Here is a 14,801-nt window from a genome sequence, read left to right as displayed (position 1 = left end):
AACACACGGGTGTTTTCGCTGTTCTCCTCCATCAGAAAAGCGGCCGCCGCGGTCGGCATTATAGGCAATGTTTATGTTACCGCTGTGGCGCGTCAGGTTGCACCTCATACATGGCTATAATGTATCGTTAGAAACACTAATTTGCCTAGTTCGGACTGATAGCAGAGAAAGTGTTTCGTCATTCACTGCATTAAAAAATTTCAATGTTGAATCAAAACATTTTATTTTGCTTTTCTTTTGGGACTGTCTTTGTTCATAATTATAGATCATTACTCGACGTAAAGAGCTTATTAGACTTGCTGCATGTTCAGAAGACACGGCAATTGGCTCCGCCAGACAAGTAAATTTGCTTCAGCCAAATAAATTTCTTCGTCCGTCTACTAAAGTAAGCTCAAAAGGGTAAAATGACTTAGAGATAATATTTGCATGGCTCAACGCAGAATGATAATATCGTGAATACGCTGGGGCAGCACAGCTATTTTCCAACCATGCACACCTGCTGCATTTTGCTAGTTATAGCTTCTAATGCTTAGCATTCTTTTCCGAGTTTTGCCATCCTTTGGCCGATAGCTCTACTATACATCGCGCTGCCTTGACGGGTATACCCACGTATATGCTGATGGGTCAGTTACTTTCGAATCTTCCGCGGTAGGTGTATGGGTACCATCTTCGTTGGCCTCAGTGAGCCAGAAGCTCAGCCACAAGACATCGGCTGCAAAAACCGAGCTATCAGCAGTGATAGCTGCGCTGCAGATTGTCTAGAACCGCCCTCCAAAACCCTGGGTAGTGTTCCTGGACTCCCGCTCTGCGCTATAAGCGCTTCTAAAGTCGTAAAGGCCAACTGATTCATGGAATCAACATCGCACACACAGATGCACTGCGCAAAGGACACGCTATTTCGTTGTAGTGGTTGCCAGGACACAGTGTCATCACGGTCAAAGTCATTTCTGATCGGCTCGCGCACGAGGGCCATGCCACAGGCTCGATAGCACAACTCCCTTTATCCAAGGAGGACGTCAACGGAATAGTCACAACTCTCGGATTGCGCCTGCAATTGCAGCACTGGCGGAACCCGGACCTGTAGTACGGCCCCCTTTACGCTGTCGACCCGCAGTGTACGTTTCGTATGCTACACGGTTTCTCCAGAGCAACAGAATGTGCTGTACATCGCTTGCGCCTCAGAGTAGCCTATACCAAAAGCTTTCTTAACAAAATCAGTCTGGTGACATCACCTCTGCGTAGCCTTTGCGGTGTACAGGAGGACACTGAACACCTGTTCTGTGTTTGTCCATGTTTTAACTCAGCGCGAATGGCGGCGCACAGCTTACTACGGGCGAGAAATCTCAGCATAAAGGACTTTTTAGGCTTCTGGAACAGCAAAGACAGTGCGGTGCGTGGTTTTAAAGCTGTTTTGCGTTTCCTTAGCGACTCCGGGCTCGACTCCAGCTTGTGACTGCCTCTTTCGCTTTTTTTTTTGCATATGTGTTCGTATGTCCGTCTGGCAGACTTTCTTGCGTTTTTCTTTTTGTTATTTGTATTATTAATTTCAGCATTTAGCCCTCATTACATGTGCACCAACCACCTGAAGCAAGCCCAGCATTATGCAGGGCTGACTTCTTCGGTCTCATTAAAGGACTCTCTTTCTCTCTCACCCCCACGGCCAGGGCCATGTAACGTCCTGCATTTCCGCAAAAATGCATAACTGGGGAAAGTAACGCATTTTATCGCTATAATTGCAGAAATGGAGATAATTGTTCTAACGGTATTTTGAAACACACAAAAATACAGAAAATAAGAATTTGCGAAAATGAACTCACGAAATCGAACATTAGCTTCTTATATATACATCTCCTCCAAAATACAAGAACTCAAATAAAAAAAGCCCGGAAAAGAACGTCGAAAACCCGACTGAATGAATGAATGAATTATCATTTATTTATTCATTTATTTATTTATTTATTTATTTATTCGATTATTTAATAATAATGTAATTAATTATTAATAATTATATTAATTAATAACAATTTAATTAATAATTATTGGTTATATTAATTAATTAATTAAATAAATTATTTATTAATCAGTTCATTATACAAAAGAGGTCCACCGCCCGATGTTGGGGAAGATGAAGAGTAGAAGAGGGGGAAATCTGTTCGCAGGTGGTATGGGTTCATTTCACGCATCCGCCCCGCACACTGGCGACTTAGTGAAGGCCATTTGGGGCGAAGTAACTTTACAAGAGAATCGACTGGTGGCTTGGTGATGTCTTTATATCCGCCCCGCGCACGGATCATTTCAAGTCCACTGACGAAGGCTGGCATCTTTCTCGAAAGACCAGAGGGACATGCACGTTTACTTTTGTTTCTGCTGTGGCTTAATCCACTCTTCGTATGTTTGTGTCTCAGCCTTTCTTCATCCAGCTTTTTTTGTTTTTTGTTTTGTCCGGTTCCCGTATGCTGGGTCTGCTGTTGTGACATAGCGCGGAAGCACGAATAAAAAATTGTTAAAATGGGTCAGCCGTGTATTTGCGCACAAATATATAACTGGTGGAAGTAGCACATTGACTCGTTATAATAGCTCGAATAGAGTTCATTGGTGGAACAGAATTTTTAAAAACCAATAAATAGAAAAAAATTGAAAAGATGAAGAATACTGAAATAAAAAGACCCGAAAAAGAAGGATGGATTCACAAATAAAAAGAAATAGTGAGAACGGGCCAACCACGCACTCTGCCTTCATCTTTCACAGAACTACACAAATGGCGAGATTAAGGCAGTTAATCAATATACTAGCGTGAATGTACATCACGGGCAAAAAGAAATAAAAGAAGGCTTTAAAAAATAAAACAATCCGAAGCATTTGACTACTCTTCACGAATTCTGGATAAAAGAATCACTATGAAGACAAGAAGCGTAAGAATTCCGCCCATTATTAGGCCATTCTCTTTATTTCTGCACATTTGTTTTAGTTACGGAGGCCTAATGTGGCAGTATTAACACGTACATTGGTTCGAGTTAGATATAAAGTTGTAGGTGCACTTGTGACGGTTTTGTGGTGATCTTTCGTATGCTATGAAAACTGTTTCATATAACGTTTAATCTCATTGTGTAGTTCAATTCCAGGGCGTTCATATAATTCCAAACGAAAACGATTCTCATTACATATACATATTGTCTCAAAACACCGGAATGAGTCACGCAGCCCTGCAGTGTGTTTTGAAGTTACCTTAGTGTTCTCAACTTCAATGTTATACTGTATCACGGATATTATCGATCCTGTTTCCGGTCAGGCTCCGGTTAAGACACGCGGGCGTTTGATCTTTCAAACGGACTTTAACGAGAATCTGCCGGATCCCTGTTTATGGCTAAATTGCGTGGTTCAACCCATATAATCCTCCACGTCACTATTTAATGCAACAAACGCCACGCGCCATTGGTGCCCATAACGGTGAGCTAGCGCAGTAACGTTAGACCGATTTGCAACGGTGCTTATGCTACCTCAGTCTTCAAAATTGTGAGTATTCACAATTTCATGGCCAATATGTACTGCTTATTCGTTCGCACGTAGCTCATGCAAATTTAAAAGTGTTCGTCAGCTGTTAAATGCTGCCGTGCCTGCGCGTCGTAACAGCCAACGTCACGAAGTCATGTCATAAATATCGGGAGAGGTGAACTGCACCTCTCAGCAAACTTTTATCGCCAAAAAAAGTGCAAAATTACCAATCAAAAGATAAGATATGGGCAACAGGCTCTGAGCTTTGAAGCGAAAATATGGTAGGACTGTGCTTACAATTTTATTCAGTCTGCCTAGCAAATTTTCGATCTAGCCAGACAGGGAAAAACCCGTGCTCGCTGATCCTAATTTGGTTTTGAAGCTAATCCGCAGTGTGTCTTCTTCTCTCATCCCAGGGGTCCGTTCAGTGTGGTGCGCCGGTGCGTTCACAAGACGACGGGCCAGCAGTTCGCGGTCAAGGTTGTCGACGTTGCCAAGTTCACCTCCTGTCCTGGACTTGGCACGGAAGGCACGCCCTTTTCGGTTCCTCTTGCTCCCAACTCTACTATAGCACCTCAAAACGTCACGTCGCCGACAACTGTAACACGCCTCGGCCACGATGTAAACAGATAAAGCCCATATAAGGTGCTCAGACAGAGCCATATTTAAAGCATGTCGCTTATGTTTCTACATCCGACGTTTCGTAGTTGTGGTTATTACTTCGATCGGGCGCTCAATCCAACTGTTGCGTAGCTCTCACATCAACAAACAATCAACAAAAGCAGGATCTGAGTGACGTCGTTGGTGTCCAGATGGTGGTCATACAGCTGTATTTCAAGAGCTGCTTGTTAAAAAGAGGTGTAATGGAGGAGACCAACTTAGAGAAAGTAGCAGGAAAGAAAGCTAACTGGTCTGCACTTGAACAAACGCAAAGGCCGCTAGTTACCGAAATATACACATGGAAATGATGTGCCCTGTCGCAGACCACGCCAAGAGGGCACGTATTTTCTTTCCAAGTTTAAATAGGAGCTCGATTAGCGCAATCACCCGATTTGTAGTATCTGAACTGAAGTGTTGGATGCCGTGTCCTTGGGTAAGGTGTACTTGGCAAGAACTTGAAATATTCGAAGATCTCAGCAAAACGAAGAAGCAGTTGATACTCGGGTGGAGAATAAGAAGTAAACGTAATATTTTTGAAGCAATCGTTCTCTCCATCGGGCGTATCGAGTTTTCTGAGCTTTGAACCACGCTCTTTGTGTCGTTTCCTAAATATAAATGGTTGCTTTGTTCATGACGGTGTTCCTACTATTTTTTTTTCTTCCCAGCAGACTTGAAGCGAGAAGCCACCATCTGCCACATGCTCAAACATCCGCATATTGTTGAACTTTTAGAAACGTACAGCTCCGAAGGAATGCTCTACATGGTGTTTGAGTAGTAAGTACAATTTTACCCACTTCTGAAAGGCGTACCATTTTCCGAGTTGTTCATTGTACTGTAAACGTAGCAGACGTTTGTAATCACAAACGTTAGTATTTTATCTCTGGAATCTGTCGCTCCCTTTCAATACTACCGATGTTGGTGCAATTGTTTGGTTGACGGTAATTACTACTTCCCTGCTTCCATTCACTGCTCAAGGTTTTCTGAGGTGGCAAGGAAGGTGAAGTTTTCCATTGTCTTCCTTTCCAAAAAGAAAAGGAAATGAGACATCTGCTTGCGCCCGAGGCAGCGCTGCGATTTTTTTTCTTCGATTAGTAAAGGGGGCTTCGTTATTCTCTTCAAGAAAGTGCTCCTTCCCTTCCTCACCCGTCGTTTTTTTTCCATTCCAGTATGGAAGGGGCAGACTTGTGCTTTGAGATTGTGAAGCGGGCCACTGCTGGATTCGTCTACAGCGAGGCAGTGTCCAGGTGACCTCATTCGTGCCTTGTTATTCCCGTATATCCTCCTGCGTAAATATTATTTGCGTGCTCGCTGGGTCGTTGGGCAAGTCAGGACGTAGGTGGTAAACTTCGTTTATGGTGGTCGTAAATAAGCTCTGGTAGTCCGTGCACGGCCATAGTGTATGCAATTACAGAGCACAAAATTTAGTTTAAAATTTTCAATCAATAAATCAATCGATCAATCAATTATTTAAAAACAGTTTAATACTTGCTATCGTAAATAAATTCACTAGCCATCAATGTAGTAACAATTATTAAAGTAATACATATAAATATATCAATCAGACAATAGGCGGCTTTGTTAGTCCCGTGGAGAGCGGTTATTTCGCTTCTTCTGTATGGAGTGTGACTACCGGGCAAATTGCGCGTTACCCGGACAACCGGGAGCACGAGGAGTTGACTGACACAAACTCAAACTCGACGTCGCCCTTTGGTATACATATTATAGCGCAGCTTGTACTTACGGTACGAACGGGAACACCTAGCAGTACTGTAGAAGACGCCTTACAAACTGACGCGTCAAACTGCGTTAGAATGACTTAGATACAATCCTTGTGAAATGGGGGTAGTTGCTGTTTTCCTAGGCCGCTTTGAAAACCAGAAAATGATAATGGGGCGTGCGCCTATGCGCCCCTAATCATCGGCAATGACTTTGTTGAGGAACAAATAATACAAATAGGTATTCACCGCAGAGCGACGGCTGGGGTCCTCATTTTAGGACTCCATTGGGCCTTGCCGCTTCTCGCGCATGGTTAATCAGTTTTCTCGAAAGCTCGAAGTTGGAGTTGGCAAGAACTGCCTCCCACTGCTCTTGTTTCTCCTGTCGTGTTGTGATGCCTGGCCATGTTATATCAACGATGTAATCACTACATTATCGTGTCAAGCAGCAGTGCCTCAATTTGTATTGCACGCGCAGCTTCCCAATGGAAGCGGTTAATCTGGAGAAGGGGGCCTGTTGGTGTTGTAACCTTGAGTTTAACGCAAGGAGAGTTGAGAATCTCCACATCTCTTCTGTTGTTGTAATATGTATTTAATGATCTTAATTACACTCCGTGCCTTGAATCTCTTTTACCGCGCGAATGGGTATGCGTACATGATCGTGATCACACGCTACCCTCTGCCTAGAACTGCGTGACCGTCGTTATGCTGTCCATAATGACGGTCACACAGGTGCCCCACGCTTACCTGTTTCTCTGCCGCCGCCGCTGTTGCGTGCGTGTGCAGCCACTACATGCGGCAGATCCTGGAGGCGCTGAGGTACTGCCACGAGAACGACATAATTCACAGGGACATCAAGCCACACTGCGTGCTACTCGCGACAAAAGAGAACTCAGCGCCCGTCAAGCTGGGTGGCTTCGGAGCGGCCATTCAGCTCGAGTACGAGTACATCTGCTCAGCAGGTGAGCCGCACCTTCCGTCCTGTTTTTGTCTCTCTCTTGCCTGCACAGTAGGAAGGTCCTAGTGTTGCTTGTTTTGCTTTTCATGACTGCTGTTGTGATTTCGAGGCCCATCTAATGGCAGCCGCATTATAAAATCTGCCCACAAAAAAAAAATTTAAAACTCAAAGTCATCGTTTTTCAAGGGGTAAAATGAAGGGAGTTCTTTGCCAGTGACCGTATAAACGCAGCTGAGCGCCACAGGGCGGCTATACGTTTCAGTAATGGTGCACGTAAAATTTTGTGCACAAGATTCTCAGGTGCATAACGTTCCTCCTTTTAGAAAGCCAGATACATTTTCTTCACTTCCTGATTTCTTCCCCTCCATACCGAGAGGGGGGGGGGATCTACGGAACTTGGAGGTGCAGGGCCCGGGATATCGTATAAATTTCAACCCCATTCTTATCAAAAAGCATGCACCTTTTCTTTAATTGTTTATAAAAGAGATATATTGGTATTGTTTAGTAGCCCTAGGAAAATAGGAAAATTTAATAATGGGCGCACGAGGCAATTGTATAATTGGGTACGAGATAATTAAATGTGCATCAGTGGTGCGCACTTTGGAGCTGCACTTCTTTCACGCGAGTTCCACAGCTTAAATTGCATGCCGTTAGCGCCACGCTTTTCAGTTATGTAGCTTGCTAATTCAGTTGTTGGTAAGAGCCGTCAGATTTCGGTGTGTTGTGTCTGGGTTGCTTGTGTGTGTTTTATAAGTGTTCGTCTTTGACCTCTTGGCCTATTGCATGTGCAGGCGCAAGATGGGCACTTGCCCATTTCTACTCTCAATGAATGCCTTCTTGCTGCGTAAAAACGATGCATGTTTCGATAAGATTCAGCTTATGAAAACACGCATAAACAATCTTAGTCAGCCGATTTATATAGAGTATAAAAGTGTATAGCCATATTCCAGGTTGTTTATTTCTTTTAACCTTATAACGGCAAATGTATTAACATTCTTAACGAGGCACTAGATTATTTCCGCACTATTGTCCATAGTTCGCACGGAAACAAGCTTCCGAGAACGGTGGTACGCTGACTAATGCTGCAGCTTTGTCTTTACCCATCGCTCGCAAAAATCGCTCTTCACATACCATCTGAAGCATGAATTCTGCATGTGGTAAGCTTAGGCAAGTGCTTTCATTATTGAAAATGCAAGCTGTCTGCTTACGTTCGCGATAAGTTTTAAAATCATGACAGCCAAATTAGCAATAAAACTGCAGTTCCCAGAATTTGTTTTAATCATAGCGAAGACTTTGGCCTTGTCACGCTCATATTATTGGATATTTTTTTCCGCGCCAAACAATTTTTTCTAGGATTAACTTCGTTTAATAAAAAAGGGAAGATTGTCGCCGGTACTGCATGCAAAGGCCTATACGGGTTAGAAAGTCATTTTATGGCTGCGTATTAGGTAGAGACCGGCGCAGAAAATATTTTAAAAGTAGTAACTTCTCATATTTGAATATGCAGTGACGAAAGCTCCTATTACCCGCTGTTGCCAGAGCTATAACAGAAAAAAGAGTCGCTTTGTCGCTAATTTGTTGCTTGGTCGTTGTGCTGCACTGATATGCTCTATATGCTTTATCGCTCAAACCTACTTGCCACACGCGAAGCTGTTCGAGCCTGTTCGGTGATAACGTGCAGGTTGAACGGAAAGATTTTTCCTCAAGTCTATAAACACGAGTTCGAACTGGGTCTTACGCCTCGACGCTACACCAGGGTTAGGAGGCTCGCTGTTGTAGAATAATGCGGATTCATTTGCCCACATGGACGTGTTTTCTTTTTTCTTTTCATTCGTTTACACCAGAGAAGCAGCCGCAGTGGTGTTAAATTCAACCATTACATCGTGCTCAGTAGAGCAACAAATCTGATACTGGATTGCCACATATTCCAGAAAGATTGCGAGTTTTTTTCCCTTAAACTTAGTTCAAATACGAAAATTAAACATCATTCTTTTATGCTTGTTTTTGTGCCTAATTAGCTTAGGCGAAAGGACGTTAGTCCTGTTTTCGGAGGAAAATGGGGGAATGCCGTCAAAAAAGGTAAACAGGGGTTTCAACTTAAAACGACTAATTAAAGTGACAATAAAGTGCAAGAGCAAGTTGGCCTATATCGGTAGATTACAGTGTTGTGAATACAAATGCATAAATCGCAGCCGCAGCGGTTGCTTATTAGAGAGATTTAGCATACCGAGGCGGGATCGGCTCGCTCTGGCTACTTTGATACGTGCTCGGGAACCACACGATAAAAGGGAAGGGAAACGGCAGAGAGAAATGCCAGCTCTAATTATTAATTCCTCAGCAAACAAGACATCGTTGGCTGTTGAACAAAAGCTGAGAGGGCTGCGAAGCGCGTGTCCTTACAGTTGAAACGAAACGTTTTTCGGCCTTTAGTGTCCCTTTAAGGACAATCAAAGCATGGCCCGCCGCGGCAACTCCGTGGCGTGCGCTGGTGCCCACGATGTTTGTTCCCCGGTTGCGGCAACTCATTCTTTGGCGAAGGTGAAGCGAGAAAGTCTTCCGCCACATCTCGTCGGAACGAATCCGCGGCCCCCTTCACCACGGGTGCCTGATTACACGGGTGCAACTTTGAAGCCCCACTTTGATCACGCCAACTCATCACATTGAAAATACGTTCGTGGATTGCACACGAAACCTGTATACCAAAAAAATAATATAGAGAATAAAACGACAGGCAATGAAGCATTTCTGCAGTGGCAGTGCGTCCGGGCGAGTAGTCCTGTGTTCTATCTGTATTCCGCACGGCTCGAGCATCTTCGAGTCTGGCAAGCAGAGTCGTCCCATTTTATTTTTATTTTGCCTCCTTCAGAAGAAGCGAAGAGCGTCTTTGTTAAGGCCGCTCTCCAGTAGCGTGCACGCTTCATTAGCGTGGAAACGCAGCTTCTCCCGCGGTCGATTCATCAGTCCTACACCGCTCCCCCCCCCCCCCCCCCCCACTCAGTCTGCCCCCCTCGTTCCCCACAATCTTCCTTCCTCCCATCCCTCCACCGTCTGCGTCCGGCCAGTGGCGGTCGTAGGTTTTCTTCATGTGGCCGTCTCTCTCCCTGTTCTGTGCAGAGAAAGAGATTTCTAAGTACGAAGAAAACCTAAGCCTTGCATGCCGGCAATACTGCAAATGTGACCCGCTAGGTAAGACTCCACCGCCGACAGCCGTGCGCCCTTGTTCTTTTTTTTTTTTTTCCTTCACTCTCTCTTTCTTTCCCTCACGTAGAATCAGAGCTCTAGCGTAGCCGACGCGGTGACCCAACCCTCCCTTTCTGCGCACACCAGTATGCCATGCACGGGCGCCACGGTCCTTTGGTGTAAACTCAATTGTCGTCGTTTTGGACAGCACCGCCTGCGGATGCATGCTGTCATTCAGTGCACTATTCCTTCCCCCGGAAATTGTTTGGCTCGTGCTGACGTACCGGGACGTTTAGGCAAGTGTTATTGCACGCGATGCACGTGTCGCAGACGCATTCCTAGATCACGTGTGCTTGCGGACAGTTTAGGAATGACCGTGTAGGTATCTAAAAATCGTTAGCATCTTTCATAGTTATACTGGTTCATTTTCCGCTGCCGTAGCTCAGTAGCCAAGGCGTTGTGCGCTGAGCTGTGGGACGCGGGCTGGATTTCCGGCCGCGACGACTGCTCTTCAGACTGAGGAGAAAAATTATTAACTCGGTGCCCTTTAAACGTCCCCAGGTGGCTGCACTCAATCCAAAGCCCTCCACTACGGCGCCCCTCATAGTCCAGGTGTCGATCCGGCTTATTAAGCACGTAAAATTGGAGAAGAATTGAAATACGGGATCGCAGCCATGTTTCGCAGTTTCGCGTAAGGGTCGGCGAGATTACTTCGGAGATCCTCTGCAGTAGCCAAAATTTTGTGCATCGTGCCAGAAAACTCTCTGGCCACTCCGAGTTTGTTCGCTTTCGGCTAAGTTTTTGGAGAGACTAACAGTGGTATTCTGAATCCCTCCTCCCCTCAAGCCTCTAGTGGAGGAGATCCTCGAAAGCGATTTTGGCATGTAAAAGCATTGGCGGTACATTGAGTTGAGGACAGACTCTGAATACGGCCATAAGATTGGTATCAGTTTTCGCAAAGATCAGTGACTTTAATGGCGAATTATTTGCGCTGAGTGACCCGTCAAGCCTTTGCATAAGGACAAACACAACAGAGTTACACACACACACAAAAAAAACTTTAATGAAAGTACTTCATTCGCAATGAGGTTTTTACGCACGGAACTAAATGGTACGACTGCTGGTGGCGGTTTTGTCTGCTGCTCGTGACATGCATTGTGATTTCGGTGTGCTGTCGGTGTTTTTGGCACGATATTTTTCCTGTGTTTGTTTAAGTTTACGCGCGTAGTTTCAGCACACATTGTGTTTGCACTTAGTTTCTGCAGACTTGCATCGTCGATAGAAGTGATTTTGCAATGATTTACAGTTTAAACTAGCCTCCGTCATGGCAAGGGAAGGATCGGCAATAAGATGTGCAATAACCTCGCCATAGCTTTCCAACTTGTGTTTTTATTGTTCATGCAAATGAGTACGTTGCTGCTTGGCAATACACGTTGCGGTGAGCGGCACCACCAAACATACCAATACAAGAAATAGGATGCCCCGAGAAAGAAAAAAGATGCGGAGAATAATATTTGTTTTTGTTTGTTTGTTTTTGTATTGGTTGATGGCCTTAAAAAGTTTGAACTCCTTCAGCCAACGAACAAACTGAAAATTTTATTTTCTGAGCTTTTTCAGCTTAGAAACACACACAAAAAAAATAAGACGTAAATTTTTACCCTTGATATGCTGTTGGGCAGAAAGAGCGTCTTATAGGTCCTAAGTTATCGGTTTAGAGCGCCCTCAATAGGTCTCTTCACTTTGGCTGTTCTGGCTAAACTAGGGGAACCATTAGGTCTCTTTTTTTTGCCTGCTCAGGGCAGCTGTGAGCAGCTCCAAGCAGCCCGAAACTGCTCTCGCCATAGACGTTCTATGGGCAAATAAAATACAGAGCTGCTTGGAGCTTCTCAGAGGTGCTTTGACCAGGCAAAAAACAGAAACCAACTGGCTTCTTTGATTCGCAGCTCCCGGCACCTGCCCCTTGATTTTAATCAAAGTACATGCGCCTGGATTTTACAATTCAGCGCAGAAATTTGGGCTAGTTGGTGATACGACGTCGACATGGTAAAAATCGCACTAGACGGGGACAGTAGAAAAGACAGTGACATGGGACGAGCGCTCGTCCCGTGTCACTGTCTTTTCTTCTGTCCCCGTCTAGTGCGCTTTTTACCATGTCGAAGTGGATTTCACAACTTCATCTACACTTCGACAAGGGTTTGTGCAGGCGTCGTACAACGCACGTGTTAGAAACTGCCGGCGCTGGTTTATTTCCAATTTCTTCAAACGTTCTGTTAAATATTATAAAACCGTTTTTTTCTTGATGCAGCCGAAAGTTTTAGAATCTTTGCATCTGTACACTACATATCATTCCAGCATCACCCTTGGAACCTTGGCTGTTGAGCTTCATTTTCTGTTCCACTTTTTACCTTCTGCCTGCATACGTTACCCCCTAACATCCTTCATTCGCTACTCCAGAGTTCTGGATTACAAATTGAAGTAGTAGAATAATTGTTTATCAATCAATCAATCAATCAATCAATCAATCAATCAATCAATCAATCAATCAATCAATCAATCAATCAATCAATCAATCAATCAATCAATATTGGTTCCATTCCCGTTTTTGGTACTGGTTTTTGTGTCAGACGACGGCGCGCAGGTATTCTGGTGCCGTCCGCTGCTCACAACGCCGGTCTTTTCATTTCATGCGGAGCATGAGGCTTTCGTGTTGAAATTACGTCCCGTTAGCGCGGAGTGTTGCTCCAAGCTCTTTTCTGCTCTGTGCGTGCGGTTACGCGAGCGTGTCTGTGGCGCGGCCCCTCCGCCGCCGCGATGCGTGGCAGGGCGCATCGGGACCCCGCACTTCATGGCCCCCGAGGTGGTGGAGCGCAAGCCGTACGGCAAGCCCGCCGACGTGTGGAGCTGCGGCGTGCTGCTCTACGTGCTGCTCACGGGGACGCTACCCTTCCTGGGCACCAAGGAGCGCCTGCACGAGGCCATCTGCCACGGAAAGCTCAATGTAAGCGCGCCCGCTTGCCCTCCTCCTCCTCCTGCTCTTGATCCGCACCGTCGTCAGTCATCACGCGCCGCATCTTCTCCGCACGGCGAGATTGCCTTGCTCTCTGTAACTGTGTAACTGTAACTGTAACTGTAACTGTAACTGTGCGAGACAAACGAAAACGAGGCAGTTCGTTTTAGCGTCTTGGGTATAGCGTACTGGAATACCGGGATTTTTATGCGGGCTATTCAGAATGTACGAAGCCTATTTTTCCGTAATGAGAGAGAGAGAGAGAGAGAGAGAGAGAGAGAGAGAGAGAGAGAGAGAGAGAGAGAGAGAGAGAGAGAGAGAGAGAGAGGGGGGGGGGGCAGTCACACACCGGATTCCTGTTTTCAACGTGCAGTTGGGAAGAAAAGTAGTGAGGAAAAGAAAAGAAAAACAGATAGGGAAATAATAAAACATAATAAACAATTGAAACTCAATCAAAACGAGAACAAAACGGAAGAAGGCGGGGTCTTCTGACATGGCTTGGCTAGCTTAAAGGGGCCGCGGAGACAAAATATAACAATGTTTATTTGAAAGGCTAGCTTTTCCACCGACTGAACTCAATTCCATCCCTGAAAGACATTTTTTTAACATAAAAAAAATATATAATGTACAGAAAAGAAATTAGGCTACAGATGCCAGCCGGTGCGTAATGGGGGAAATACTAAAAACAAAATTAGTAATGCGTTACCTGCCCGTTGACATTGAACGGATAGGATCAAACGGTACTTAAAAGGCACTACTACAGCGCCGCACACCTGTTTATTCACAGCGGTTTTGGTAGGGGGGGCACAAACGGGCCCCTGGAACGTCGTGAGGACCCGGCTGGAAAGATTGTGAGTCGCCACTGCTTCATTTCAAACGTTTTCTTGATATCTGTATTAATTTCTTCAAATCATCGCTGAAATTGACGTTTTTTTTTTTTTTTTTGGGGGGGGGGGGGTACAAAGAAATCTTTTGAGTGAACCAACCCTCTATTTTGCGCTCATGGAAGTGTATGGGCCGCCAACGTGTAATGTTACCCTATTGTCGCATGATTTGTTCCCTTGGAGTAGAGTGGTGATATGCGTCCGTGATGTTGAGATGCATTTGAAATAAGTTTATGATAATCACGAGGACTTCCTCTCTGTGTAAATTCATCAATGACGCGTAGGACTGACGTTGTTCGCACAAGAACATTTGCGGCGACGTCTTTGAAGGAGGCCTGAGTAGAAAGTAAAGCAAGCTGTTCATTCATTCATTCATTCATTTTATTTACTACGTGCCGTGTTAGAGCTTTCTGCCCTGATAGCGAATGCAGTTTCCGTCGCCTGGAGCTGCTGGTCGTAACGGCGAAAAAAAGAACTTTTATCATTGTAATCTAGAATAGCCTTCAGCAGTGAACTTGAATTCCTTGATGCGCTTCCCAAAAAAAGAGAACGCCTGTACTCCCCTAAGAGAGCTAAAAGGGAGCTAAGGGTATGCAGCATTAACCCCTAAGGGAGCTAATGCAAGATACCCACGGCAACCTTTGGACAGCGCGCAGCCGCGCACCCAGCGCCGCCGCGGGGGATGAAGTCGAAACAGCTCCGCAGGTTCTCTGCCCTGGCAAAAGAGGCCACCGCGTTCGAGCAGCGAGCAGGCTTCGCCTTCTGACGCGCGCAATTCAATGAATGCATCTTACCGATGTTTTTTCGGCTGTGTACGCAAGGATGCTAAAAATCAAACAGAATTTACTTGGTAATTTATTAATTGCTTTAGACTAGCCTCCATACTGGTTAAAAAAGGTTAGGCA

General features: G+C 45.1%; 1 protein-coding gene across 5 annotated transcripts in view; it reads left to right on the top strand.

Annotated features, from left to right (window-relative positions):
- Cask (peripheral plasma membrane protein CASK) overlaps nt 1-14,801 on the top strand; it is a 708,589-nt gene that overhangs the window by 294,103 nt on the left and 399,685 nt on the right. For 3 of the 5 annotated variants that reach the window (XM_077698711.1, XM_077698710.1, XM_077698709.1), the window contains exons 2-7: nt 3,909-4,021; nt 4,821-4,926; nt 5,319-5,396; nt 6,654-6,829; nt 9,940-10,011; nt 12,828-13,003. In XM_077698711.1, the coding sequence (XP_077554837.1) occupies nt 3,909-4,021; nt 4,821-4,926; nt 5,319-5,396; nt 6,654-6,829; nt 9,940-10,011; nt 12,828-13,003 (721 nt within the window). The remainder of the gene's footprint in view (nt 1-3,908; nt 4,022-4,820; nt 4,927-5,318; nt 5,397-6,653; nt 6,830-9,939; nt 10,012-12,827; nt 13,004-14,801) is intronic. The other 2 variants (XM_077698713.1, XM_077698712.1) reach the window with 1 other exon arrangement.

The sequence above is a fragment of the Haemaphysalis longicornis genome, unplaced genomic scaffold, assembly GCF_048455015.1.
Source record: "Haemaphysalis longicornis isolate Haplotype H1 unplaced genomic scaffold, Haemaphysalis longicornis Haplotype H1 scaffold_2, whole genome shotgun sequence".
In the NCBI taxonomy this organism is placed as follows: Eukaryota; Metazoa; Arthropoda; class Arachnida; order Ixodida; family Ixodidae; genus Haemaphysalis; species Haemaphysalis longicornis.
This window is presented reverse-complemented; position numbering and strand designations above follow the sequence as displayed.